The sequence below is a fragment of the Notamacropus eugenii genome, chromosome 1 (assembly GCF_028372415.1).
Source record: "Notamacropus eugenii isolate mMacEug1 chromosome 1, mMacEug1.pri_v2, whole genome shotgun sequence".
NCBI lineage: Eukaryota > Metazoa > Chordata > Mammalia > Diprotodontia > Macropodidae > Notamacropus > Notamacropus eugenii.
This window is the reverse complement of record NC_092872.1, coordinates 236,728,111-236,754,047: the sequence shown is the minus strand read 5'-3', so window position 1 is coordinate 236,754,047 and position 25,937 is coordinate 236,728,111. Positions and strand designations below refer to the sequence as shown.

Sequence of the window (25,937 nt, the reverse complement as noted above, 5' to 3'; positions counted from 1 at the left end):
GTAGTCTTAACTGACCTGCTGTTGATAGCTATACCAGCTCAACGCAATCATTACTGCCTTTTCTAGAAAATCACAGACCATCTCCTTAATTGTTATAGATTTTTTTCAGAAATCAAAGTCAGTTTCCAGCTTACAAACTCTATTCACTTCCATTTTTTAAAAATTGCAATGACTTTTACAATTCATCAGTCTAATATTACTTCTCTGATTCTCCATGATCTTTCAGTTATTAATGACAGTGACTCAAGCATCACATTGCCAATTCTTTCAGTGACCATGGCTATGGTTCAACTGGGTCACAGGACTTGAATTCATCAAGAGCAGCAAGGTACTCTCCTATTACCTCCTTCCTTGGCTTGAGTATCAACTCTCTTCCTATGAACCATTTTTGCTATATTTTTTTGTGCCAATGCAAAGGTCATTATTATTTAAGTTTATGGATACTAGTTAAGAACCGGTCTAAGCAAAGATAGAGGTAAAGGAAAAGGAAGACTTTGGGGGAAAAGAAAGAGGGAGAAAAGAAGAAAGAGAAAAAATGCAATACATAATAATGTCAGAAGGCTACCCATAAATTACTTAAGTGACCTATCACTGCTCTAGAATCTGCCAAGCAGAGTGAATGCTAGAGGTCCAAATACACCCAATACAAGAGCTCTCAAAATCACTGACAAATAAAAGTTTACATTTCTTACTCCTTGAAGCAGAAGAAAGCATGCAGGCTTAAGGAGGCTGTTTATACATTTGACGCTCTTCTAACTTCCTAGAGAGGGCCATCTCCAGAAGTCCTAATCTATATTTTTCCACTGGACCTTGATGGCTCCAGAGGAGAAAGTGAGGGTGGTAACTCTGCACAGCCTCCCTCACTTAAATCCAATTCTCTTACAAATCATGGCATCGTCTTCCTGATGTCATGGTCCTCTTTGAAAACAAAGGACAAGCAACAACCTGTGAGTAGCATGAGTTGTCCCATTGGGGACCCAACTGGCCACTTTCAGTTGGCCAACACAGCTCACTCCTTCCTTCCCTCTTCCTCTCCTCCTTCGTTTCTTTCTGTCCACATAGGGTAAGATACACTTACCTGTGGGTGCTCAGCCCAAAGGAATGTAAATTTTGATCACTGAAACGTGGGAAGGTACCCTGGGGTTTACAGGTTAGATTTCTTTCTTAGGGACCATGCCTTATACCCAAATCACTCTTGTTGACTGGCCAACAACAGGCCCCACCCCAAGCCCACAGGGTCACTGTTTGGACCCGGATTGCTCAGAGTGAATGTAAATAGCAAAGGTTTCTGTCTTGCCCAGAAACTCTAAGGGTGTTCCCCTCCCAGACTGATGTTTTTTTTTGTTTTATTTTTGACTAGGTAAAAGAGGACATTCTTTTGCCTCATATCTTACCTAGCCTTAATCACTGAATGGGCATTGATTGCCTCAGTCTAACTGAGACCTAGAAAAGACCTTAGCTTAAAAAGGTCATGGTCTCCCATTACATAGGGACCATTTCCAGTTGGCCTGATATATATCTTGCCACTGGACCCAGATGGCTCCAGAAGAGAAAATGAGGCTGGTCACCTTGCACAGTCTTCCCTCACTTCAATCCAATTCACCTATAAGCCATGGCATTACCTCCCTGGTGTAGAGGTCCTCTTTAAGAATGAAAGACAAACCACAGCCACTGCCTGGACCTAAATACTAACCCTAACTCTTTTCTTCTCCCATTCCATAAATCAAAGAGGGATTCCCTACAGATGGTGATGTCATCCAACTACTTCTGTTTCAAACTACCATTGTGCTGACTGAATCTTCTCTAGAGTTTCTTAAACTTTTTCCACCCAAGACCCTTTTTCATTTTTCATTTGTTGTGTGGCCTGAGGGCATGTGCAATACAAACTGTAGGTGCTTTATGTTCAGAACCAAGAAGTTGTCTGACGTAACATGAGGTCTGCCCAAAACACCTCAGATTCATTACTTGTTTGATTTTTAATTAATTTTTGGTTGTTATGCATTCAAAAACCTTTTACTGTTGCCAAATTTTTCAAGACCCCATATGGCGTCTCAACCCACAGTTTAAGAAGCACTGCCCTAGAGCAGGAGTTCTGAACCATTCTTGCATTGTAGATTCCTCTGGCAGTCAAAGTATGGACCTCTTCTCAAAATAATGCTTTTAAATGCATGAAATACTTGTGATCACAAAGGAAACTAATTATACTGAAATATAATTATCAAAATGTTTATTACAAAAACAATTCATTACTCCTTATTTGATAAAGACTACAGGAAAAATTTGAAGGCAGTCAGGCAGAAATTAGGCAGTTACCAGCATCTTAGACCACATTCCATACAACTCATTCTAAATGGATATGTAACCTTAATTTAATGATCATACTATAAATAAAATTAGAAGATTAGTAGATCACATACCACTTAAAGTAAAGGCAAGAGATGTATTCTTAACCAAACAAGGACTAGAGGCAATTACAAAATATAAAACAGATAATTCTGATTACACGTAACGAAAAAAGCTTCTTCACAGACAATTCACCTAGGAAAAGAAAGGAAGTGGGGGAAAAATGGGAAATGGAAAAAAAAAATCTTTGTATCAAATTTCTCAGTTTCACATACAAGTTATGTGTTTCACATACAAGATATGAACAATTAATAAATATATATTAAGACAATAGATATTTCCCAATAGATAAGTGATCAAACGATGTGAACTATTCTAAAAGAAAATTCTAAAGTGGTAACAACCATATGAAAGAAAGCTCCAAATGACTAATAGTAAGAGAAATGCAAATCAAAACAACCCTGAAGTTTTACTTCACATCCTGCAAATGGCAAATATGACAAAACACAACAACAATCAAAGTTGGTGAGGCTGTGGGAAGATAGGCAGACTGATATGTTTGTTACTGGTAGACTTGTGAATTGGTACAACCATTTTGAAAAGCAATTTAGAATTATGCAAATAAAGTGACTAAAACAACATGGAGATTCCATTGCTGAGCTTATAACCCATAGAAGCCAATGATGAGAAGAATGTCCCACATACACAAAAATATTTATAGCAGCACTTTTGCAATAGTTAAAAATTGGAAACAAAGTAGATGCTCATCAATTGGAAAATGTCTAAACAAATTTTGGTATGTGAATGTAATAGAATATTACTGTGCTGTGAAAAATGAATGTAATAAAGAGAAGCATAAAAAGATCTACCACATGAACTAATGCAGAGTGAATTAAGCAGACCCAAGAAAACAATATACACAATGATTACAACAATGTTAATGGAAAGAACAAAAAAGAAAATCAAAATTTTGCAAAATGATAAAGAACAAGCTGGACTCAAAAGAAGATATGAGAGGATGTGCTTAACTCACCCCTTCGAAAAAGTGGGAGTCCATAGGTGTTGCATATTGCATGTTTTCAGACTTTTTCAATGTATTCATTGGTTATGCAGATTTTTCCTCCTTTTTCTTTTTTTTGTCTTAAAAAACCTTTTATTTGGGATGGCTTTTTTTTGGAGGGATGTGGAGGAAAATGATGATGATGTAAAAAACAAAGGATATCAATAATAACTTATTTTTAAAAAAAGTTCATGGACTATTGCCCTAAAGCACTGCTTCCTAAATGATATCTATAATCACTCAAGAGAGTCTGCCCTAACCATTTGTGTTAGAAAAAAACAAGAAGATGAGAAATGCCTCCAGGAAAGGTTATGATATACAATTGAAGGATAACCCACACAGCTCATGTGTTAACACATGTATCCTGGACAGCCACAGCAAATGAAGGTGAGCAGGCTACATTACTTTGGGTAATGGGACTGTACAATTTACAGATGAATATCCTCACCTGTAAAAGGAGGAAGGTGGACCATCTGATGTCTGAGGGCTCTTCCAGAGCCACCTCTACTATCCTATTATCCTATGGTTACTCTCCCTCCCCTCCCCCCCCACTCCCCCACCTACACATTTCTTCATGAGAATCTGCCAAGATTTGTAAAAGGCACCTTTAGGATGCAGGGCAATGTGAGTATTCACAGGGAAAGTGAGTATTCACTTTCCAAAAGTCTGGAATGGTCAAAACTAGAGCTAAAACCTAAGTCATGAGCTGTTGGGTCTCAAAACTTCTATGGACTTCCTTTTTTTTTTTTTACCATAATTCTCCCCATTTCTTTATCTGGCAATAGGGGAGCTTAAGGTGTACTAACATGGAAGACAATGAAATTCACACTTACCCTTCTTAATAAGGTTTACAACTCTCCCCTAACTAAAGAAGTATTATTATAATTCTGACCTGTTAGTAGGACACCAATGTGCAATGGGAGTTTTTACTTTTTAATAGCTGTAAAAAATTTCTAATTTCTACCACACTTTGGCAAAAAAATTATATGTATTAAGCATATATTGCACTAATATGTGCAAAGCAAAATAAATTCCTACCCCATGCAGTTATAGTCAAGGGGGGGGATATAACACACACACAAAGCCATAATGAGCAACAGATAATGCTAATTGTTTAAGTGAAATAAGAGAATGCTATTGTGAGGTCTAAGAAGGAAAGGTTCATTCTGGCTGAGAGTGTAAGGAATAGCTTCATGAACTGAAAGAATGCTGGGCACATGTTTTGCCCAATAGTGATAAACATTCCTGTCGTTCTGTCAAAATCCTTCCTATTTGGGAGGGCAGGTTAGATATGTATTGAAGGAGAGAAGGATTTCAACAGAGGTAGGAGAAAAGGTCATTTCAGGTACAAAGAATGACAGGAGGCAGAAAAATATCGTTCTTGTAGAGTATAAGTAGCAGTAAGTGGTTGGAGCACAGAGTATAATGGCAAGTCAAGGAAGAGAAAGCCAGAAAAGCTGAGTGGTACCAAATGTAGATGGCCTTCAAAGTCAGAACTAGAAGTTAAGGCTTTATCTGGTAGGCAATAGAAGGGATGAGAGGGAGGAAATGTAAGGCTGGTTAAGGGACTGATGCAACAATCCAGCTAAATTTGGGTCATGACAATAATAAGAGAAAGGGAAGGATGGACATTAGAAATATTTTGGAGGCAAAATTGATAGAGCTTGATATTTGATGGATGGGACACACAGGAGAAGACTCAGAGAACCTACATTTATAAAAAGAAAGGGTCTGATTATATTATCCCCAAGGCTCCTCCCAGTTTTGGAGGATTTTTTTATCCCATCTTCCCCAGCATTCTAAACTATACACGATTTCCCTTTCTATAAAACCAGGACACCTATGCTTAACATCTGCACTTTAAATTAAGCTCAAGAAAACAACAGTTACTACCATGTGGTAATACAGAGCGTTCTAGCATTCTTCTAATACTCCTCTGACATTATCACCTACATTAGGACAAGAAAAACAAATGCCACATGCTCTCATCCACTATAGCCCTTGAAGCAACAGGAGCAGACAGTACTGCTAACGATTACAGTTCTATCTATAACTATATATCTACCTAAGCAGAAATAAGACAAATGTAAATGCCTCAAGATTGAGTGGACTGCCTGAGCAGATGATCAAGGCAGTCTGAAAGAATAATGGAAACATGCTTTGCCAAACAGTAACAAACATTCCTGTCAATCTGTGAAAATCCCTCTTCATAGTTTTTCAGCATGTTTCCATGCAGCATGAATTAATTTGAGATCTTCAGATCATCTGCATGATAAATGGCTTGTCTCCACTCAAGAGACTGATGGCAAGGCTCAATCTACTTCACGCATCTGAGAACAAGGTAGAAAGTGTGAAGAATGAAGAAGAGGTGGTATCAGGTTCAGTACTTAGGCTCTAAGTCAGGAAAAGGACCCTTTTACGAAAACATTCTAACTTTTCTTAATGGACAAATATTGGTGAGCCTACTTTAAGACACTATAGTCTTTGACTACACAGAACATAAAACCTAGTTTATGCCATAAGGAGCTTACAATTTGATTGGGACCAATAGATATATAACTGAAAAAACTAAGACAGAGCATTCCCTATGTATGTTTATGTGTGCAAAAGGTGTTTTACATACAGAAAAATCTTCATAGAAAACTGCAGGGGGGAGGAGCCAAGATGGCGGAGTAGAAAGATACACATATGCTAGCTCTGAACCCACAGCCCATAAAATATCTGTAAAGAAGAACTCCCAACAAATTCTGGAGCAGCAGAAGCCACAGAACAACGGAGAGGAGAAGACTTCTGTTCCAGAGAGACCTAAAAACCTGACACAAAAGGTACATCGTGCACCAGACCTGGAGCAGAGCCCAGCCCTGCCTTGGCTGCCTGGCACCAAGAGGAGCAGATCCCAGCAGGCTTCAGGGACAGAATCTCCAGCAGCCACACAGGTCCCTCCCCCCACAAGTGACAAGGGTCTGTGAGAGGGTCTCTTTGGCTGGTCGAGAGGGGCGTGGGGTATCCCCATAACTCAGGCCCCCTCAGGAGGTAGCAGCTGGGGCAGCGGACAGGGGCTCCCCAAGCAGACAGGAGCCTGGATCCATTGTTGAAGGTCTCTGCATAAACCCCCTGAGGGAACTGAGCCCTGTGTGGTGGCCCTGCCCCCACCTGAGCACCTGAACTTAATCTCACACTGAATAGCAGCCCCGCCCCCGCCCAAAGCCCTGAGGCTAGGAAGCAGCATTTGAATCTCAGACCCCAAGTGCTGGGCTGGGTGGATCTGGAGGCGTGGTGGGTGTGGAAAGAAAACTCAGAAGTCAAGTCACTGGCTGGGAAAATGCCCAGAAAAGGGAAAAAAAATAAGACTATAGAAGGTTACTTTCTTGGTGAACAGATAATTCCTCCCTTCCTTTCAGAGGAGGAGGAACAATGCTTACCATCAAGGAAAGACATAGAAGTCAAGGCTTCTGTATCCCAAACATCCAAAATAACTACACCATGGGCTCAGGCTATGGAAGAGCTCAAAAAGGATTTTGAAAATCAAGTAAGAGAGGTGGAGGAAAAACTGGGAAGAGAAATGAGAGAGATGAAAGAAAAGCATGAAAAGCAGGTCAACACCTTGCTAAAGGAGACCCAAAAAAATGCTGAAGAAAATAACACCTTGAAAAATAGGCTAACTCAATTGGCAAAAGAGGTCCAAAAAGCCAATGAGGAGAAGAATGCTTTCAAAAGCAGAATTAGCCGAATGGAAAAGGAGGTTCAAAAGCTCACTGAAGAAAATAGTTCTTTCAAAATTAGAATGGAACAGATGGAGGCTAATGACTTTATGAGAAAGCAAGAAATCACAAAACAAAACCCAAAGAATGAAAAAATGGAAGATAATATGAAATATCTCATTGGAAAAACAACTGACCTGGAAAATAGACCCAAGAGAGACAATTTAAAAATTATGGGACTACCTGAAAGCCATGATCAAAAGAAGAGCCTAGACATCATCTTTCATGAAATTATCAAGGAAAACTGCCCCGAGATTCTAGAACCAGAGGGCAAAATAAGTATTCAAGGAATCCACAGATCACTGCCTGTAAGAGATCCAAAAAGAGAAACTCCTAGGAACATTGTGGCCAAATTCCAGAGTTCCCAGGTCAAGGAGAAAATATTGCAAGCAGCTAGAAAGAAACAATCCAAGTATTGTGGAAATACAATCAGGATAACACAAGATCTAGCAGCTTCTACATTAAGGGATCGAAGGGCATGGAATAGGATATTCCAGAAGTCAAAGGAACTAGGACTAAAACCAAGAATCACCTACCCAGCAAAACTGAGTATAATACTTCAGGGGAAAAATTGGTCTTTCAATGAAATAGAGGACTTTCAAGCCTTCTTGATAAAAAGACCAGAGCTGAAAAGAAAATTTGACTTTCAAACACAAGAATGAAGAGAAGCATGAAAAGGTAAACAGCAAAGAGAAATCATAAGGGACTTAGTAAAGTTGAACTGTTTACATTCCTACATGGAAAGAAAATATTTGTAACTCTTGAAACTTTTCAGTATCTGGGTAGTGGGTGGGATTACACACACACAGAGACAGAGAGCACAGAGTGAATTGAATAGGATGGGATCATATCTTTAAAAAATGAAATTAAGGGGTGAGAGAGAAATATATCGAGAGGAGAAAGGGAGAAATGGAATGGGGCAAATTATCTCTCATAAAAGAGGCAAGCAAAAGACTTTTTAGTGGAGGGATAAAGAGGGGAGGTGAGAGAAAAACATGAAGTTTACTCTCAACACATTCCACTAAAGGAAGGAATAAAATGCACACTCACTTTGGTATGAAAACCTATCTTACAATACAGGAAAGTGGGGGAGAAGGGGATAAGCAGGGTGGGGGGGATGATGGAAGGGAGGGCAATGGGAGGAGGGAGCAATTTGAAGTCAACACTCTTGGGGAGGGACAGGATCAAAAGAGAGAACAGAAGCAATGGGGGGCAGGATAGGATGGAGGGAAATATAGTTAGTCTTACACAACATGACTGTTATGGAAGTCATTTGCAAAACTACACAGATGTGGCCTATATCGAATTGCTTGCCTTCCCAAAGATAATGGGTGGGGAGGGATGGATGAAGAGAAGTTGGAACTCAAAGTTATAGGAACAACTGTCGAGTACTGTTCTTGCTACTAGGAAATAAGAAATACAGGTAATGGGGTATAGAAAGTTAACTGGCCCTACAGGACAAAAGAGAAGATGGGGACAAGGGAAGGTAGGGATGATAGAAGAGATGGCAGATTGGTGATAGGGGCAATTAGAATGCTTGGTGTTTTGGGGTGGGGGGAGGGGACAAATGGGGAGAAAATTTGGAATCCAAAATTTTGTGAAAATGAATGTTAAAAGTTAAATAAATTAATTTAAAAAAATAAAACTTAGGTAGGGTGCCCTCTAAAAAGGTTCGGTAGGATCTCTTCTAGAAAACATATTCAGTGTATAAAGTAGATATCAAATATAGGATGATTATTTCAATCATCACAAAAAATGCTTAGAACATAAAAGACATAAGCATTCAGTAAAAAATTAAAACATAAAACAATAAAAAGAAAAAAAGAAAAAAAAAAAGAAAATTGCAGGCCTGGAGCACAGCCTGGAGGGGCAGAATTTCAAAAGGGCAGTGGGAAAGCTGGGGAGCATTCTTATTTGTTCCAGTTACTGCTGGGGGCATTTGTATCTCTGGATGAGAGGAGACAGCAAGGAGAAAACACAGGCTGCTACTGTCCAGCTACAGAAACCCCTTGCTTTTCAACTATTCCCCTTCACTAACTATACTCCTGCCCAACTAGACCACTCCATTCCTAGAAGGTCCCCAAAAGATCTTTGATCCCTGGCCACTGAGCCATTGAATTCCACCTCAGAGTCTCAGAGTCTCTCAGGTGCCCCTACTTTCTCTTTCTCCTTCTCATCCCTCAGCTAATGTTCCTGCTTCCTCCCTCCCTGCTCTGCGTTCCCTGGCCAGCCCAGTGGAACCTCACTGCCCAGCAGTAAAGCACTTAAGAGTCTTTGTTGGACTGAGCCTCTCCTTCTGACCCTTTCAGGGCCCATGGCAGGTTTACAGTTATGTCAGAAGCTTTATTTGCTGCACTTCTATACTTTAGAGATACTCAATTTGACAAACATTAAGTACTTAGCATAAATTCAAGTCACTGGGGATACACTAGAGAAATAAAAATGTACAAAATACAATATCCCACTATCTTTACAGCAGTTTTATTTATAAATTTTTGATTTGGTAAAGCAAAAGGCTAAAGACTAAATAAAGGCTTTCCTCCAAAAGAGATCTCCCACAGATATCAAAATTAAGTCATTTACTAAACTCTGTTTGCTAAGAGACAGCGAGGCAAAGAAAGACAAAAACAGAGTTACTACCCTCAAATAAAACAGTAAGGCAGTCCTTACTGTGAAGAAACTAACATTCTAACAGGGAGATAACACATCCATACCCCTCCTTTCTTATAACAAATGGAAACCTACTAAAGTAAAAAGATTCCATATAGTGCTCTTAGGCTACTTTACTTAACTATTTGTATATTGTGGAGGATTCAACTGTGATGGAGTTTTATATGATGTATCTTAAAGTTCAACAAAAATAAATTTAAAAAAATAACTAAGATATAAGACAAAATGTAAAAATGCAAAGAACAGAGCCATTATGCCAGCATAAACTTAAGAAGAGGGAGATCATTTTCAGCAATGTGAAAGAGGAGAAGGTGGGGTCAGGAAGCCAGAAGAGAGCACTAGAGTTTCATTTGGGTGAAAAACAACTGCAACAGGCTGAGGGGGGAGAGCAAGGTTCTAGATATTCCTTTACAAACACAAGTAGATGATAGAGGACAGGATGAGACTAGCTGTTTAGTTGCTTTCAGTCTGTTCAACTCCCTGTGACCCCATTTGGGGTTTTCTTGGCAAAGACAGTGGAGTGGTTGGCCATTTCCTTCTCCAGCTCATTCTACAGATAAGGAAACTGAGGAAAAGTAATTGAGCTTTAGCTACATCATGTGGGGGAGTTCTCTCAACTAAGGGGAATGTAACCTCTTGGGAAGGGTGTGCCCACCACAGTCAAGTAACTACAGGTCAAAGACAGGATTAGTATGCTAAGGAAGACTGTTTGATAATAGGAGATTCATTTTCCTAGGGTAGATATTTAGTTTTTATAACTTTTCAGGTCCATCCAGAGGACACAGCCAATCAGTATTCTGAAGAAACTTAAGATAGAAAAGTAAAATATTTCACAGAAGAGAAGGGTAGAGGAAGGGGAACTCAACAAAAGGAAAAAGGGAGGTTCCTAAGGGAATGCATGCTATGCAGCTGTCAAAATGTGTTATCACAACAAGGAAATATTGCCTATTCAAAGCAAGTATTTAACAAATACTTTCATAATTGTTAAAAGAGTTCATTTAAGGTAAGACATCAGGGTTGAAAAAACCATTTAGAGAGGCTGCCAGTGTCTCTTACCTAAGGACAAAAGTTGTTACCACATCAGATAAGACCATCTGACTTACCGTCTTCTTACCTAGTTTCTAATATTTTATTTCTCACTAAGCTGAGGTAGGGAATTTCTGTTGTTATTCCATTAAGATGTTTCAAAATGATTGTCTTTTTTTTTCTGTTCCTATACAAGACAACATACATGAAGTGGAATAGTGTGAAATAAGACTAGGAAAATAGGTTAGGGCCAGATTAGGGAAGGCCTTCAATGCTGAGTTAAGGTGTTTGTATTTTATCCCAAAAGCAATAGGGAGGCATTGAAGGTTCTGAATCACTAGAGTGAAATGGTGAAATTACGCACAAGTAAGATTAATTTAGCAGCAGGATGAAGAATGGCCTTCAGGCATGGAAGATGAGAGTGTGTAAAAAAAAAAAAAAAATCTTCAAACTATTCCAAAGAAACACAAAAAGAGAAGGGATCGTGTTCCTCACTTTACAGGTGAGGAAAAACCAAAGCCTTGACTGGTAAAAAAAAAAGCCACTAAAAAATGAAATTTTGTTATCAATTATATACTCTCTTGTATGGTTTCATTTTGTTTCATATTAGTTTTATCCATTTTAAATAGGTTGTAAATTCTCTGAGGACAAGGTCCAAATCTTATATTCTAATATTCAAAAACTCTCTCATGTCCAGCCCTAACCTATTTTTTTCCCCAACAGGCTGTTTTAAAAACAAACAAACAAAAACTAAAAAATGTTTTTCTGATTGCAACCTGGAAGAAAGCCTGATCAAATTCAAGCTTGCCACTGGCTTAGTCCCCTTGGGAAAATACCTATTACTGACACTTGAGTGATATTAACTTATGCCTGGACCTGAGCAATAGAGTCTAGGTGCTGGTTAAAAACATCTCTAGACACCTAGGACTTTAACAGGCCATAACAAGCCAGTGACATTCCAGGCAAAGATCAGAAGATGAAGGGTACATCCACTGATGGCTCCATTTAATTCACCAAATCTTAATTATCCACTATGTGCAAGACACTACGCTTTCAGGGAAATTATAATCTACTGAACCAGGCAAGTATAATACAAGAAAAATTGGAGGGTGAAAGAATACTAACATTTAGGGGATCGAAGGTCAAGGAAGGCTAAAGCCTCATCCATCCATGTAGCAATCACTTCAAATTTTTTGGCATGGACTACAAAATGATCATGGAAACACAGGCCACTGGACTACATCTCCAGGAATATCAAAACACAGTAAGTCAATCAGTATCTTACTGAGCACCTAAATAAGTAGGTCATTCTTTGTACTGAAGAAAGGATACAAATATAAGCAGGCAAGCTGATCTCAGCCCTCATGGAGCTCATACTCTGATAGCAGAAGTACAAACAGGGAAGTAGTTATCAGGGTGGAGTGTTTTGGAAGAAAATCAGAGAAAATGAAGATGGGAACAACAAGGGAACTTAATGAGATGAGAAGGAATATGGGGGATCTTGGTGGTGTTGATTTGATAACTGTTCTCAGAGCTAAATCTAGAAAGGGGGTAGAACTGAAGGGGTATGAGAAAAGGTCAGGCAAGATAAGGTGAAACATTTCAATCTGTAGCCAAATCTTGTTGATTCTACCTCCACTGAATCTCTTACATAACCCTTCTCAAATGACTGACATCTTCATTGCTCAAGCTATTCCCAGTCACCAGGTCTGCTGCACTAGCCCCATGTGTCTCCACTTCCATCCCCACCTCCCATCCAATCTATCCTCCACTCAGCTGCCAAAGTGATTTTCCCATAGCACTGATCTGACCAAGCTAGTTCTCTGTTCAATCATTTCCAATTTGGCTTTTAAAGCACTGGCCCCAAATTACCTTTCCAATCCTCCCTCTTCACCTCTACCTATTTTTTCCTTTAAAATGGAGCATAAGGGTAGGCATGGAGCCCACCCCAGCATAAGTGAGGAGCGAAGCCCAATGGGAAGGACAGGACTAGAGTGGGCTTCAAGGCACCACACCACCTGCAGTAGTTGTGGGTCCCAGATTCCTCAAATCACAAACACCAAAGACAGTTTCAAAGGTCACTGAGAAAGCTCTTTCACTTGGGTGAGAAGGGAATGCAGCACAGCAGTCTAACCCTGGCCCCAGGCAGAGGCAGCTTCTATTGCTGGAGCTCTGGCCTAAAGTCCCTAGGGGAACTGAGCAGCTGATCTGGATCTCAGCCCTAAGTGGGGGCCCTGGGGTGAGGAGGAGGGCTTGCTGGCGTGGTGGAGCTTGTGGAGGCTCTGGAGAGGGAATCCTGCTCACAAACCAGAGTGCAGGCCAGGAGAGCAACAAACTCCTCTCCCCTGATTGTGCCACCATGGAGGAACTGAGAACTTACAGGTCCCCAGAGTATACCCTCCCCTTGACAAAGAACTCAAAAGTCAAGTAACTGGCTGGGAAAATGCCCAAAAAAGGGGAAAAGAATAAGACAATAGGTTACTTTCTTGGTGAGCAGGTATTTTTTTCCATCCCTTCGGATGAGGAGCAACAATTTAGGTCTTCAGAGGAAGACCTAAAAGTCAAGGCTTCTGCATGCAAAACCTCCAAAATAAGTAAGTAAAACCACCAAAATAAATAAGCAAAGGTCTCAGATCATAGAAGAACTCAAAAAGGATTTTGAAAATCAAGTAAGAGAGGTGGAGCAAAAATTGGGAAGAGAAATGAGAGGGATGCAAGAAAACCATGAAAAGCAAGTCAATAGCTTGCTAAAGGAGACCCAAAAAATGCTGAAGAAATGAACTCCTTTAAAAATAGGCTAACTCAAATGGCAAAAGAGGCTCAAAAAGCCAATGAGGAGAAGGCGGCTTTAAAGAGCACAATTAGCCAAATGGAAAAGGAGGTTCAAAAGCTCACTGTAGAAAACAGTTCTTTAAAAATTAGAATGGAGCAGATGGAAGCTAGTGACTTCATGAGAAACCAAGAAATTACAAAACAAAACAAAAAGAATGGAAAAAATAAAACAAAATGTGAAATATCTCACTGGAAAAACAACTGAACTGGAAAATAGATCCAGGAGAGACAATTTAAAAATTATGGGACTACCTGAAAGCCATGATCAAAAGAAGAGCCTAGACAACATCTTTCAAGAAATTATCAAGGAAAACTGCCCTGATATTCTGGAACCAGAGGGTAAAATAAATATTGAAAGAAATCCGAAAAAAAAAACCTCCCAGGAATACGGTAGCTAAATTCCAAAGTTCCCAGGTCAAGGAGAAAATATTGCAAGCAGTCAGAAAAGAACAATTCCAGTATTGTGGAAATACAATAAGGATAACACAGGATCTGGCAGCTTCTACATTAAGGGATTGAAGGGCTTGGAATAGGATATTCCAGAAGTCAAAGGAACTAGGACTAAAACCAAGAATCACTTACCCAGCAAAACTGAGTATAATACTTCAAAGTAAAAAAATGGTCATTCAATGAAACAGAGGACTTTCAATCATTCTTGATGAAAAGACCAGAGCTGAACAGAAAATCTGACTTTCAAACACAAGAATCAAGAGAAGCATGAAAAGATAAACAGGAAAGAAAAATCATAAGGGACATAAAGTTGAACTGTTTACATTCCTACATGGAAAGATAATATTTGTAACTCTTGAGACTTTTCTCAGTATTTGGGTAGTTAGAGAGTTTACACACACACACACACACACACACACACACACACACACACACACACACACACACACACATATATAGACAGAAGGCACAGGGTGAGTAGAACAGAAAGGGATGATATCTAAATAAATAAAACTAAGGGGTGAGAGAGGAATATATTGGGAGGAGAAAGGGAGAAATGGAACAGGGCAAGTTATTTCTCATAAAAAAGGCAAGCAAAAACTTTTTTCAATGGAGGGGAAAAGGGGAAGGTGAAAGGGAAAATGTGAAGCTTACTCTCATCACATTTGGCTTAAGGAGGGAATAACATGCACACTCAATTTGCTATGAAAATCTATCTTCCACTACAGAAAAGTAGGGGAGAAAGGGATAAGTGGGGTGTGGGGGGATGATGGAAGGGAGGGCAAATGAGAGGAGGGGATAATTAGAAGTAACCACTCTTGGGGAGGGATAAGGTCAAAAGAAAGAACAGAATAAATGGGGTGGGATAGGATGGAGGGAAATACATGTAGTCTTTCACAACATGTCTATTATGGAAGTCTTTAGCAAAACTACACATATACAGTCTATTTTGAATTGCTTGCCTTCTCAGTGGGGATGGATAGGGAGGGAGGAAGGGAGAGAAGTTGGAACTCAAAATTTTAGGAACAAATGGTGAGAATTGTTTTTACATGGGAGATGAGAAATGCAGGTAATGGGATATAGGAATCTATCTTGTTCTAACAGGAAGGCAGAGAAGATGGGGATAAGAGAAGGGAGGGGTGTGATAGAAGAGAGAGTAGATTGGGGGGGAAGGGGTAATCAGAATGTACAGCATTTTGGGGTAGGGGGAGGAGGGGAGAGATGGAGAGAAAATTTGGAACTCAAAATTTTGTGGAAATGAATGTTGAAAACTAAAAATAAATAAATAAACTGGGGGAAAAAATGGAGCACAACAGTGTCCTTCTATATGAAACGTTTTCTTTCTCTCAACCCCCAACCCCTTTACTGCCTTTGTCTATCATCTTGAATGGAAGGTTTCTCAGGGTAAAGACTTTTTGCACAGTATCCATAGCACCTAGCAGAGTACTAGACACACAGCAGACACTTAGTGACTGGATGGATTGGTAAATTTCAAACAAAACACATCAAAAAGTGTTCCTTTAGAAGAGAGAGAGATGACAATGAACAAAAGTGACCAGCTTTAAACAAAATGGGATTTCGTGTTCGTCCTTCGTTGCCAAAGAAAACCACACCATCAGAGAAATGATGACATGACTTGTACTTGACTGTTTTGCGTGAAGGGCTGTGCAGGTCACCAGCCTCACTTCTCCTCCAGAGTCATCTGAATCCAGTGACCTGATATTCCTCAGGATGACTGGAGATGGCCCAGGATGCAGTGGGAAACCTTGGGCCCTTTAGGGCAAGGTCTTTGCAGGTACTGACTTAGGGTGAGGCAACACCCATTCTTTGAATAGGCCTGTTTAAGAAGTAGCTAGGGCATGGCCCCTTTAATGAGGTCAAGAAAAAGAAAGACATCAGGCTGGGTGGGAAACAGCAACAGTTACTATTGATAGTCACTGTAAAGGTAGGGGGGTCCAGGAGCGCTTGGAAGGGGCCCCTTGGAGTCCCAGTTTTGGGGAGGGGAGGGCAGGGCAGGGAAGGGAAGGTTTCCCTTTCCTTTGAAGAGGTGGAAGGTCCACAGACTTTTTCAATGTATTGTTCAATTTTAGTGATTTTTTTTCTCCCTCTTTTTCTTCTTTTAAAACATCCTTTGTTATATGGGATTATTCTCTGGAAAGGGAAGAGATATTGGGAGAAATTCTGGCTTGTGTAAAAACAAAACATATCAATAAGAACACATTTTTTAAAGTTTGGAAAGAAGAGAAATCAGTGAAGGTCAGAAACTTATTCTTGACCTAAGGAGGAAATGTGAATTGAACTGGGTCTCAAGGAATGGCAGATGTTATAAGTGACTTGTTAAAATAATAATCACTCATTTTAGACATTCCCTCAATCCACCAAATTAGTAATCCTCTGAAAAACAGGAATAGTATTAGGTTAGTATCATTTGTTCCTAGTTATTCCATGCTGACTTCTACCAGACTGCTGCTTTCTCCTAAAAATCAGATATTGGTTTAATCACCTGAGAAGTATTTGATTTAATTTCTGTAACCATCCTGTAAATTCTCAAATTATACCAGTCAACAAATTTAGAGGTCTGTAGTTTATGGAATTCATCCTTTCATGGAAAATGAAGGTAATAATGGCCCATCTCAAACCTCCTGATTGTCATGATTTCTCAACAGATTATCAACAGAAGCTCAGAGTTCAGGTATTCAAGTTCTTTTGGCAGCCTGATATTTAATTCATCTGGCTCGAGCCATAAATTCATTTTAAAAGTCAAACTCTCTCTTACTATCTCAATTATTTTGTGTTTCAATTTCCTCTTACCATCATTTGTGTTATCCTATCTTTAAAAAAAAACATTCTCCCTGATGTCCAATAATAAATAAAACCCAGGCTGTATAGTTCTATTTTTTTCAAAAGTTTTCAGTGTATTCCCATTCATCATCTTAACTTTGAAGTAGGTGAGACAGTTATTACTACCCTATTCTGTAGAAAAAGAAAATTGAAGCATAGAGATATTTACCTTGCCCCTTATTAGACAGATGTAACTAACAGCACCTTAAGACTTGGAAGGGACTTTAGGTAGAGATTAACCTAGTCAAATTCTCTTATGAAGAACATAAATAAACTGAAGTCCTGAGACAGAACAGCACAGTAGAAGGAGTGCTGAATTTGGAGTCACTAAACTTCAGGGAAAACCTTGGTTCTGCTATTTAACAGAGGCAGCTCAGTGGCACAGAAGACAGACCACTGGGCTTAGAATCAGGAAGACCTGGGTTCAAGCCTTCCCTCAGACATTTACTGGCTGTGCAACCCTGAAGAAGTCTTTTTTTAGCTCTCTCCAAAGTTATCAATGATCTTTTAACTGCTAGATCTAAGTCTTTTCCCAATCCTCATCCTTCTTGAACACCTTGCAGCCTTTGGCACTGATGACCACCCTCTATTCCTTGATAGTCTCTCTTCTCTCTAAGTCTTCATGACACTGATCCCTCCCAGTTCTCCTCCTACCTTTCTGACAGCTCCTTCTCATTCTCCTTTGCCAATCCATGTCATACCCATTAACCATGGGTATCTCCCAATGCTCCGTCCTGCATTCTCTTCGCATAAGATTTTGCTTGGTGATCTCTTCAGTCCCCATGAATCTGATGATCATCTCTATACAGATAATTCTTTTCAGTCCTAATCTTTCTTCTGACTGTGGAGATTGCATCTCCAAATAACTGCCTACTAGACAGCTGCTATGTCTTCCAGATAGCTTAAATCCAACATATCCAAAATGGAACTCATTATCTTTCTCCCAAAATTCTTCCTAACTTCCCTTTACTGTCGAGGATACCCTCATTTTCCCAGTAACCTAAATTTGTGTCATCCTTGACTCCTCACTCACTCTCTCACCCCCAAATCCAATCTTTTTCCAAGTTCTGTCATTTCAACGTTCATAACATCTCTCTTATTAATGCCCTCTCTTCTGACATGGATAATACCATGGTATCATCTTCTGTTACCTCAGGCCTGGCCTACTTTAGTAGCCTTCTGGCTATTCTGCTTCAAGTTTCTCCCCATTCCAGTCCATCCCCCACCCAGCTACCAACATGATTTTACTCAAGAGCAGATCTCTACTCAATGAACTCCAGTGGCTTCCTATCACTTCCAGGATCAAATATAAAAATTCTGTTTGGCTTATAAAGCACTTGATAACCTTGTCTCTTCTAACCTTTCCACCTTTTTTTTTTTTTTTTACTCCTCCTCTCCTGGCACTGTGCTACCTAGTGCCACTGATCTCCCTGGTCTTCCTAGAATGACGCTCCATCTCCACACATTTTCCTTCTGTCCCTTCTACCTGGAACTTTCTCCTTCCTCATCTCCACTACCTGCATTTCCTTTAAATCTCAGCTCAAGTTCCACCTTCTGCAACAAGCCTCTCCCAGTCCTCTTTAAGCTTAGCACCTTCTCTTTGAGAAGACCTCCAATTTATTCTGTGTATATCTTGTTTGCACAAAAAGTCTGCATGCTGTCTCCTCCCCTTAGATCTTGAGCTCCTAGGGAGCAAAGACTGTTTTGTTTTGTTTTGTTTTGCCTTTCTTTGTATCCCCAGGGCTTGGCAGAGTTCTTGTCAGGAACATAGTAGGTACTTAATAAATGCTTCTTGGGTTTGCCTTAGTTTCCTCCTTTGTAAAATGGGAATAATAATAGCACCTCTCTCACAGGGTAGTAGTGAAGATTACCTGAGCTAACATATGTAAAATGTTTTGCAAACCTTAAAGTGTTCTACAAACTTGTAAGGTACCAGTGTGATAGTAATAAAAATAGCAAGCACTTCTATAGCCCTTTAAGGATGGCAGAACACTTCACAAATGCAAACCACTTTAACTTTGCTAGACCTCAGTTTTCTCATCTGTAAATTAAAAGGGTCAGGATAGATGAACTTTAAGGTCTTATAGCTCTGAATCTATGATCATATGATCCTAAATTGTAAGAACTAATGGAAAGTTCAATTCCCCACTCAAGTAATTACTAGCAGTGTGACAATGGGTAAGTCACTTACCCTCTGAGTCTTCCTTTAAAATGATGGTAACACAAACTACCACCTCACAGGGCTGTTGTGATGAAAGAATCTGTAAACCATAAAGCACTACAGAAATGTGAATGATTAAGAGTGACTTTCCCAGTGTTATACAGTTACTTTATTTAAGTGGTAAGGATAAACACAAGAACTTGTCTCCTGACTCCCACCCCAATATTCTGTGCTCTCTCTCTGAAAAAAAAAAAAATTAGTCTCAACCCCACAACTCTTCATAAAACAATGTTGCCTCCTGAAGCCAAACTATTTAAAAATAAACATGACTGAATGCCCAATAGAATTTGATCCATTTCTTTACTAATAAAATGTTATTCTTCAAATGTATCATGTGTACAGGGAAATTTATTTTTAAATCTAGCAAAACGAGGGAGAGCCCAAGGGGTTCTAGAATCTAGGACAATGCACTTCAGTGATAGAATGCCTCTAAATAAGTCCCACAGTCCTTCATAAGAAAAAGAAGCCTGTAAGATTCTTGCTTCCTGAAGCAGTGAGGTCATTAACACCAACAAGAGAAGTTAATTACGCTGCCCATGGAAAGTCACCTCCCAAGGGACAGCAAGGCTGAAGCAATTTTACACGTAGGTCCTCCCTTGACCAATCAAGCATCTCACTACAGTCCTTAACTTGGAAAACAGCTGAGTGTGCATGTGTGCCACCAACCCCTTGAAATTCGAAGCCACATGTTTCAAAAGATTACAATAACTGCTCTATTTTTTGCTACTCACAAAGTGCATGAAGCTTCAACCATTTCCGGCTTCTCCCAGCTGGAGGACCTGCAATTAGAAAAACATTCACTAGGGCAGGTCTACTTAAGAAGGATGAGCTCATCTCTTCAGACACACACCTGATCGTCAGGATGCTGCCCCTCCTCCAGTAAGCAGGTCATGGTAGCTTTAAAGGGACACAAACAAGCTGGGTTACTGCATCGAGGGGCAGAACCCACCCTTCCTGGGACATGAATGACAGTGGAGAATCGCCTCAGCTCCTTCACTCCTCTCTACTACAAACAAGCAGAATACTGTCACCCGTGCTAGCTGCAGTTCTTGGGTGTGCTAGGATGGCTGCTTTGAGAAAACCATTTACAACTATATAATGTAGGTCAAGTCTTTTGCCACCCTCCTATTCATTCAATTCCTTATATATTTATACCAACAACATCTAACACAGAGTCTGGCACATTAATAAATGACTGTTGACTGATCTTCTTCAAATTAAAATCTGATTCTTAAAAAAATCATTCTTCTTTTTAAAATCCACAGCTAATTTTAATAATTTGAATAAAACTTGCCCATATCTTATTTCTACACATACATTCCTATTAAATACATTTTCACTATAGTCATGCTGTATAGAAGAATTAAAATGAATGAGAGAAATCATATAACAAACCAAAATGTAATACACACAAAAAAAATGATCTGCTACATTTGCGATTGAATTCCATAAATTAAGTTACAACTGGGAGGAGCTGTTTGCCACAAACTGTCTAAGGAAAAACTGTAAAGTTTCAGAGCTTATTTTGACTGATCTTTCAGGACTGCTGGCAGGGTTTCTTGTTTCAGGAATTCGACCAGGCACATATTTGAGAAATTAAAGGTGTATAATCCTTAATGAATTGAATGAATGGTAAAGTATTTTAATTTCATGTCCATCAAACACTCCCAGACCTGAGCTATTTTGTAGTTAAGTTCTAGGCTTAGTCCTGCCACTGCCCAGGGAGAATTCTTTAACCTCTTTGAGTCTAAGTTTCATCTTTACATTGGGAATTTTTTTAAGTCCTTGCATTGCAAAGTTCTCCTGGTTCTGCTCCTTTCACTCAGCTTCAGATCATATAAGTCTTTCCAGGCCTCTCTGAAGTCTTCCTGTTCATCATTTCTTACGGCACAAATAGTATTCCATTACATTCATATACCATAATTTATTCAGCCATTCCTCAATTGATGGGGCATCCCCTTGATTTTTGGCCACCACGAAGAGGGCTGCTATAAATATTTTTGTACACGTGGGACTCTTTCCTATTTTTATGATCTCTTGGGCATACTGTCCTAGAAGCGATATTGCTGGGTCAAAGGGTATGCATATTTTTGTAGCCCTTTGGGCATAGTTCCAAATTGTTCTCCAGAATGGATGGATCAGCTCACACCTTCACCAACAAGGAATTAGTGTTCCAACTCTCCCGCATCCTCTCCAACATTTATCATCTTTCTGTTCTGTCATATTTGCCAATCTGATAGGTATGATGTGGTACCTCAGAGTTGTTTTGATTTGCATCTCTCTAATCAATAGTGATTTAGAGTATTTTTTCATATCACTATTGATATCTTTAATTTCTTCCTCTGAAAACTGTCTGTTCATAACCTCTGACCATTTATCAATTAGGGATGGAACTTGATTTCTTGAGCCAATGAAAGTGGGAAAAAATATTGAGGAATAACTGGTTCCCTTTTTTGCCTTGGAGGTGGTCAAGTTGAAATGGTATTCCAGAATATATGGAAGTTATTGTCTGTGACAAAATGGAGTGCTATGCTCCGTCTCTTTCATGAATGGATACGAGATTCCCAATTCATAGTCACCAACCAAAAGGGAAAAGGGCATATGCAGACTATCAAAATCTTTATCCCTCAATCCCAGCACCTCAGTCTTCTCCAGCTCTACTCTGCTCAGTCTAACCACTTAAGTCTAATATACAGGGATGATTCAAGTACTTAAATAATCCTTTCTACAAGTGTGACAGAATTTAAGAATACCAGACAGTTAAAGTGGCCTGTTATTAAGTTCATTTGGCTTAGGTTTAAAGTTCTAAACATTTCATACTTTATTGTCATTACACCGAAGTCTAAAGGGCCCACCTTATGCCACCTTATGGCTATTCTGACTTATCAATCCTACCAGGTCCAGGTTAAGCCTGACTTCTGGTCTTCAGAGCTGTGCAAAAAACTTAATTTCCTGGCTTGCTTCCTGGAAGTACCTGGTACTTCTATATATCATAAGCTCTGTACCTAGGACAGGGCTCAGACAGGCCCTATAATAGGCAGACTCAGACATGATCACACAGTTAGCCTACCTTAAACACAGCGTAAAGCTCTAGAGAAGGAAAAAAGGATAGCTATCTCAAAACAAAACAAGTAACATTCAATATCATCCTGTCTGGGGCTCAAGTTCACAATTTTAACTTCTGGTCAAATTCATTCTAAATTTGTTTAGAGATACTGTCCTTATCAACTCTGTTCAAAAAACTCCTGGGGCATCAAATATAGACTCTTCTGTTTGGTATTTAAAGCCCTTCACAACCTAGACCCAGACTAACTTTCTAGTCTTACATTGTTCCCCTTCCTCTGCTCTACAATCCAGTCAAACTGGCCTTCATGCTGTTCCTCACATAAAATATTCTATCTTCCATCTCTATATCTTTGCATTGGCTAGTTGCCAAGATAGATAACTAAATAAAACATCTGTAATTGGGGACTGGCAAATGAGAGCCTACTCCTGTGAGTATGTGCAAAATGTGGGAGTCTGGTGAGCCCACTTCTAGATAAATGTCATGATCTGGAATAAAGGGCCCCTTTCAGTGCATGCACAGGTATTCTATAACTGTTATCTGTCCATGGTGAAGAAAAGACTTCTGACTAGACGCTAAGTTAGAACTAAGTGTGTATACAAAAGACTTCCTGGCAGCGACTGAGAGAAGACATGCTTTAAGTCTTTGGGTGATGAGAGTCACTGGGCCTTCATCTGCCCAACTGGACCATGGCTCTGCTTTTGGTTTTGTCTCTGTTGTATCTATTCTTTGCTATTCTTACATGAAAGAATACTGAAAAGAGCTTCTATCCTATGAGCTCTGAAAGGTCAGAAGATCTTTCAAACTCTATCCTTGAGTCTCCCAGCAGCCAAGCCCAGTAAGTTTTAGATACCTTTTTGAAGAACACCAGAGACAGGAGTCCATGCAAGAGTCTAATGGCAAAGGGTCTCAGGATCAGAGTCCCAATCAGGAATATACTCCCACCTCATAAAATCCGTTACTTCTTTCTAAACTTAGCAAGACTGTTTAAAGCCTTTCCTGATACATCCAACTGCTCTTGAGTTCTCTTCCAAAAAAAGTCCCCTTTCTTGATTTTGTCTATTGTAATGATGGCCTGGTTAGTGGGAGCCTTATCTTCAAGTAGGAAGAGCATGCTGCACTTGTGCCAAAGCCTATGGAAAGGGTCAGTGTTTCTGAAGCTGGTGATGATGTGGAATAGACGGCCTCTGCTCTCCTGTTCAGATCACACAAAGGCATTCGATGACTCTTCCTGGGGGCTGAGCCAGGACTGAGTACATGAGGTACAAAAGGCACAAATGGGCCAAATGAACTCTTGTCACGGTGATGAGAGAGGGGGTACAGAAGTAGCAGGACCTCAAGCTGCCCCTCTACCAACTTGGCCATGGACACAACAGTATCATGTCTTGGCCTCTTTGTATTTGTTCTTTGGTATTTGAATGAATGCTGGAGTTTGAAAGACTAAAACACAACATTGCAACTATACACCAGAGTGGCCAGCAGGCAAAGCAGAAGAGATCCCAGCATATCCTCAGGAGCACCCAGTAATAAATGAGACTCGGTAGCCATGATGACTGCTTCAGTACAAAAGGCAGCCACAGCACCAGCAGCTATCCTTCATTCCATAGTAACACTGGTGGGCCAAAGGCTTTGTAACAAACACTTTGAAGATAGAGTCCACTTTCCTTAGCAACTAAGATGGTAGAAATGTGTATCCCCAGATCAAAGAGATGTTTAATACTTCTCTTCTTGCTATAACTTCTCAATAACTATCTTCTTGTAAGAACTAACTGATGTGTTAATTGTTAAGTGATGTTGGGGTACTAGTCAATCAACTATCACTTATTAAACACCTATCATATGCTAAGCACTATGCTAAGCACTGGGGATACAAAGACAGGCAAAAGACAGTCCCTGCCCTCAACAAGCTCACAATATAAGGAAGAAGGCAATACAAAACATCTATGTACATACAGGATAAACTGGAGATAATCTAAGGGAAAGATGCTAAGATTAAGGAGGACTAGTAAAGTCTTCTTGTAGAAGATGGAACTTAGGCTGAGGCTTAAAAGAATCAAGACATGAGGAAGAGAGTTCCAGGTGTGGGGAACAGCCAGAGAAAATTTTAGAGCTGAAAGATGGAACATTCTGTGCAAAAGGCCAGCGTTACTGGACCATTAAATATGTGCAGACAGCAGGTAAAAGGTGTAAGAAGCAAGGACAGGTAGGAAGGGATCAGGTTATAATGGGCTTAAAAGAAAAACAAAGGATTTATATCAATGGTACTGAGGAAGTATTAACTGTAAGTAGTAAATGATATTGAGAACACATTAGAATAGGGATTCAAGCCAATAGTATTAGAAAAAATAAGACCCAGAGTCAACCTAAAGCTCCAAGTGGGGCAGAGTAGCCAAGCTCCTGAGCATACAAATTGTCAGTGAAAATGAAGTTTGAAAACAAATCCATGGTCTACACATATACATGCTGTATATGCTTATATAGGTACCTGTCTCCTCTGATAGACTGTAAGCTCCTTGAGGGCAGGGGCTAATGAATTTTTGTTACTGTTTTCTCAGTGCCTGGTAGACAGCAAAAATTTAACCAATGCTTGCTGACTGATTGTTCCTGCCCTACAAGGGCATCTCCTCATCTCCCTTGTTCAAAGGCATTTCATCAGCCCATTTCTCTCCACTTAAACATTCTACATGTTGTACTACTTTTCCTTCTGCTGTATCCCTGACTTAGGGTTTCCAGTCTTCTTCTATCTTTCTCTGCTCCACTTACTCTAGAGATAGTGATACTGTCCTCTGCTCTTCTTCCCATAAGACATTTTTTCTCCTGACTCTGCATTTTTTAATTATTTCCAGGGAAAGGAGAATGCTCTCCCCCCTCATCTCCAGCTCCTGGCTTCTCTGGCTTCTCTGGCAGACTGAGCTCAGGCTGCTCCTCCTTCATGCCTTCCCAGTCCCTTAAAGTTACCTTCCTTCTACTCTTTAAGTATGTTTGCATGTATATTTTTTTTACATATTGTCTTCTCCATTAGCAGGTGAAGTCCTTGAGAGCAGGAAGTAGTTTTGCCTTCCTTTTTATTCCCAGTACTTAGCACAGAGTCTAGTACAAAGCGATAGCTTAAAAAATACTTGTTGATTATTGATATCAGGTCTAGCTGCTTTTTCCAACTTCATCTACTTAAGTGCCACTGCCATTTCTTTATATGGGTTACTGAAGTAGGAGACTTCAAATGTAGTTGTTCCGCTGTCATTACTAATGAGAATAAAGTACTATAGAAATGCTAGCAGGCCTGCTTTAGTTGACATCTTTTGTTGTTCTCCTTCCAGTTTTGTGTATAAATACCTTTGGGATGATGTGGCTTATTCAGGTCTAGCACCATTTTTCTTTTCTGCAGGTTCATTTTCTCCTGATTTTTGTTGTTGTTTTAGGTTTTTTGCTGTTGTGATTTTCTTCCCTGATGTTTTAACAATGAATTTGTACTATAAACCAGTGTTGGTCTTGGCTGTCATGTCTTTCCATTTGGCAGGGCGATGAAGTATTTGCTGGCTAAAGTCATTTCTAGGCTTTTTTGGCATCCTTTTATGTCAGCTAAACTTCTCTATGAAATGGTGATAAAGTCAATGTCTTTATTTTTATTCATTTCCTCCTTATCTTTTAGCCTTTCTTCTAATTTAATGC

General features: G+C 39.7%; 1 protein-coding gene across 15 annotated transcripts in view; it reads right to left on the bottom strand.

Annotated features, from left to right (window-relative positions):
* USP54 (ubiquitin specific peptidase 54) overlaps positions 1–25,937 on the bottom strand; it is a 125,234-nt gene that overhangs the window by 87,939 nt on the left and 11,358 nt on the right. For 10 of the 15 annotated variants that reach the window (XM_072628123.1, XM_072628122.1, XM_072628137.1 and 7 more), the window contains exon 2: positions 19,936–19,983. The exons of 1 other annotated variant lie outside the window; for it this stretch is intronic. Coding sequence is in view for 1 of the 14 variants with exons in the window: in XM_072628131.1 (XP_072484232.1) it covers positions 19,936–19,944 (9 nt within the window). In the remaining 13 variants the exon portion in view is untranslated. Of the gene's footprint in view, positions 1–19,174; positions 19,262–19,935; positions 19,984–25,937 lie in introns of all 15 variants that reach the window. 4 more of the 15 variants (XM_072628124.1, XM_072628133.1, XM_072628126.1 and 1 more) reach the window with 1 other exon arrangement.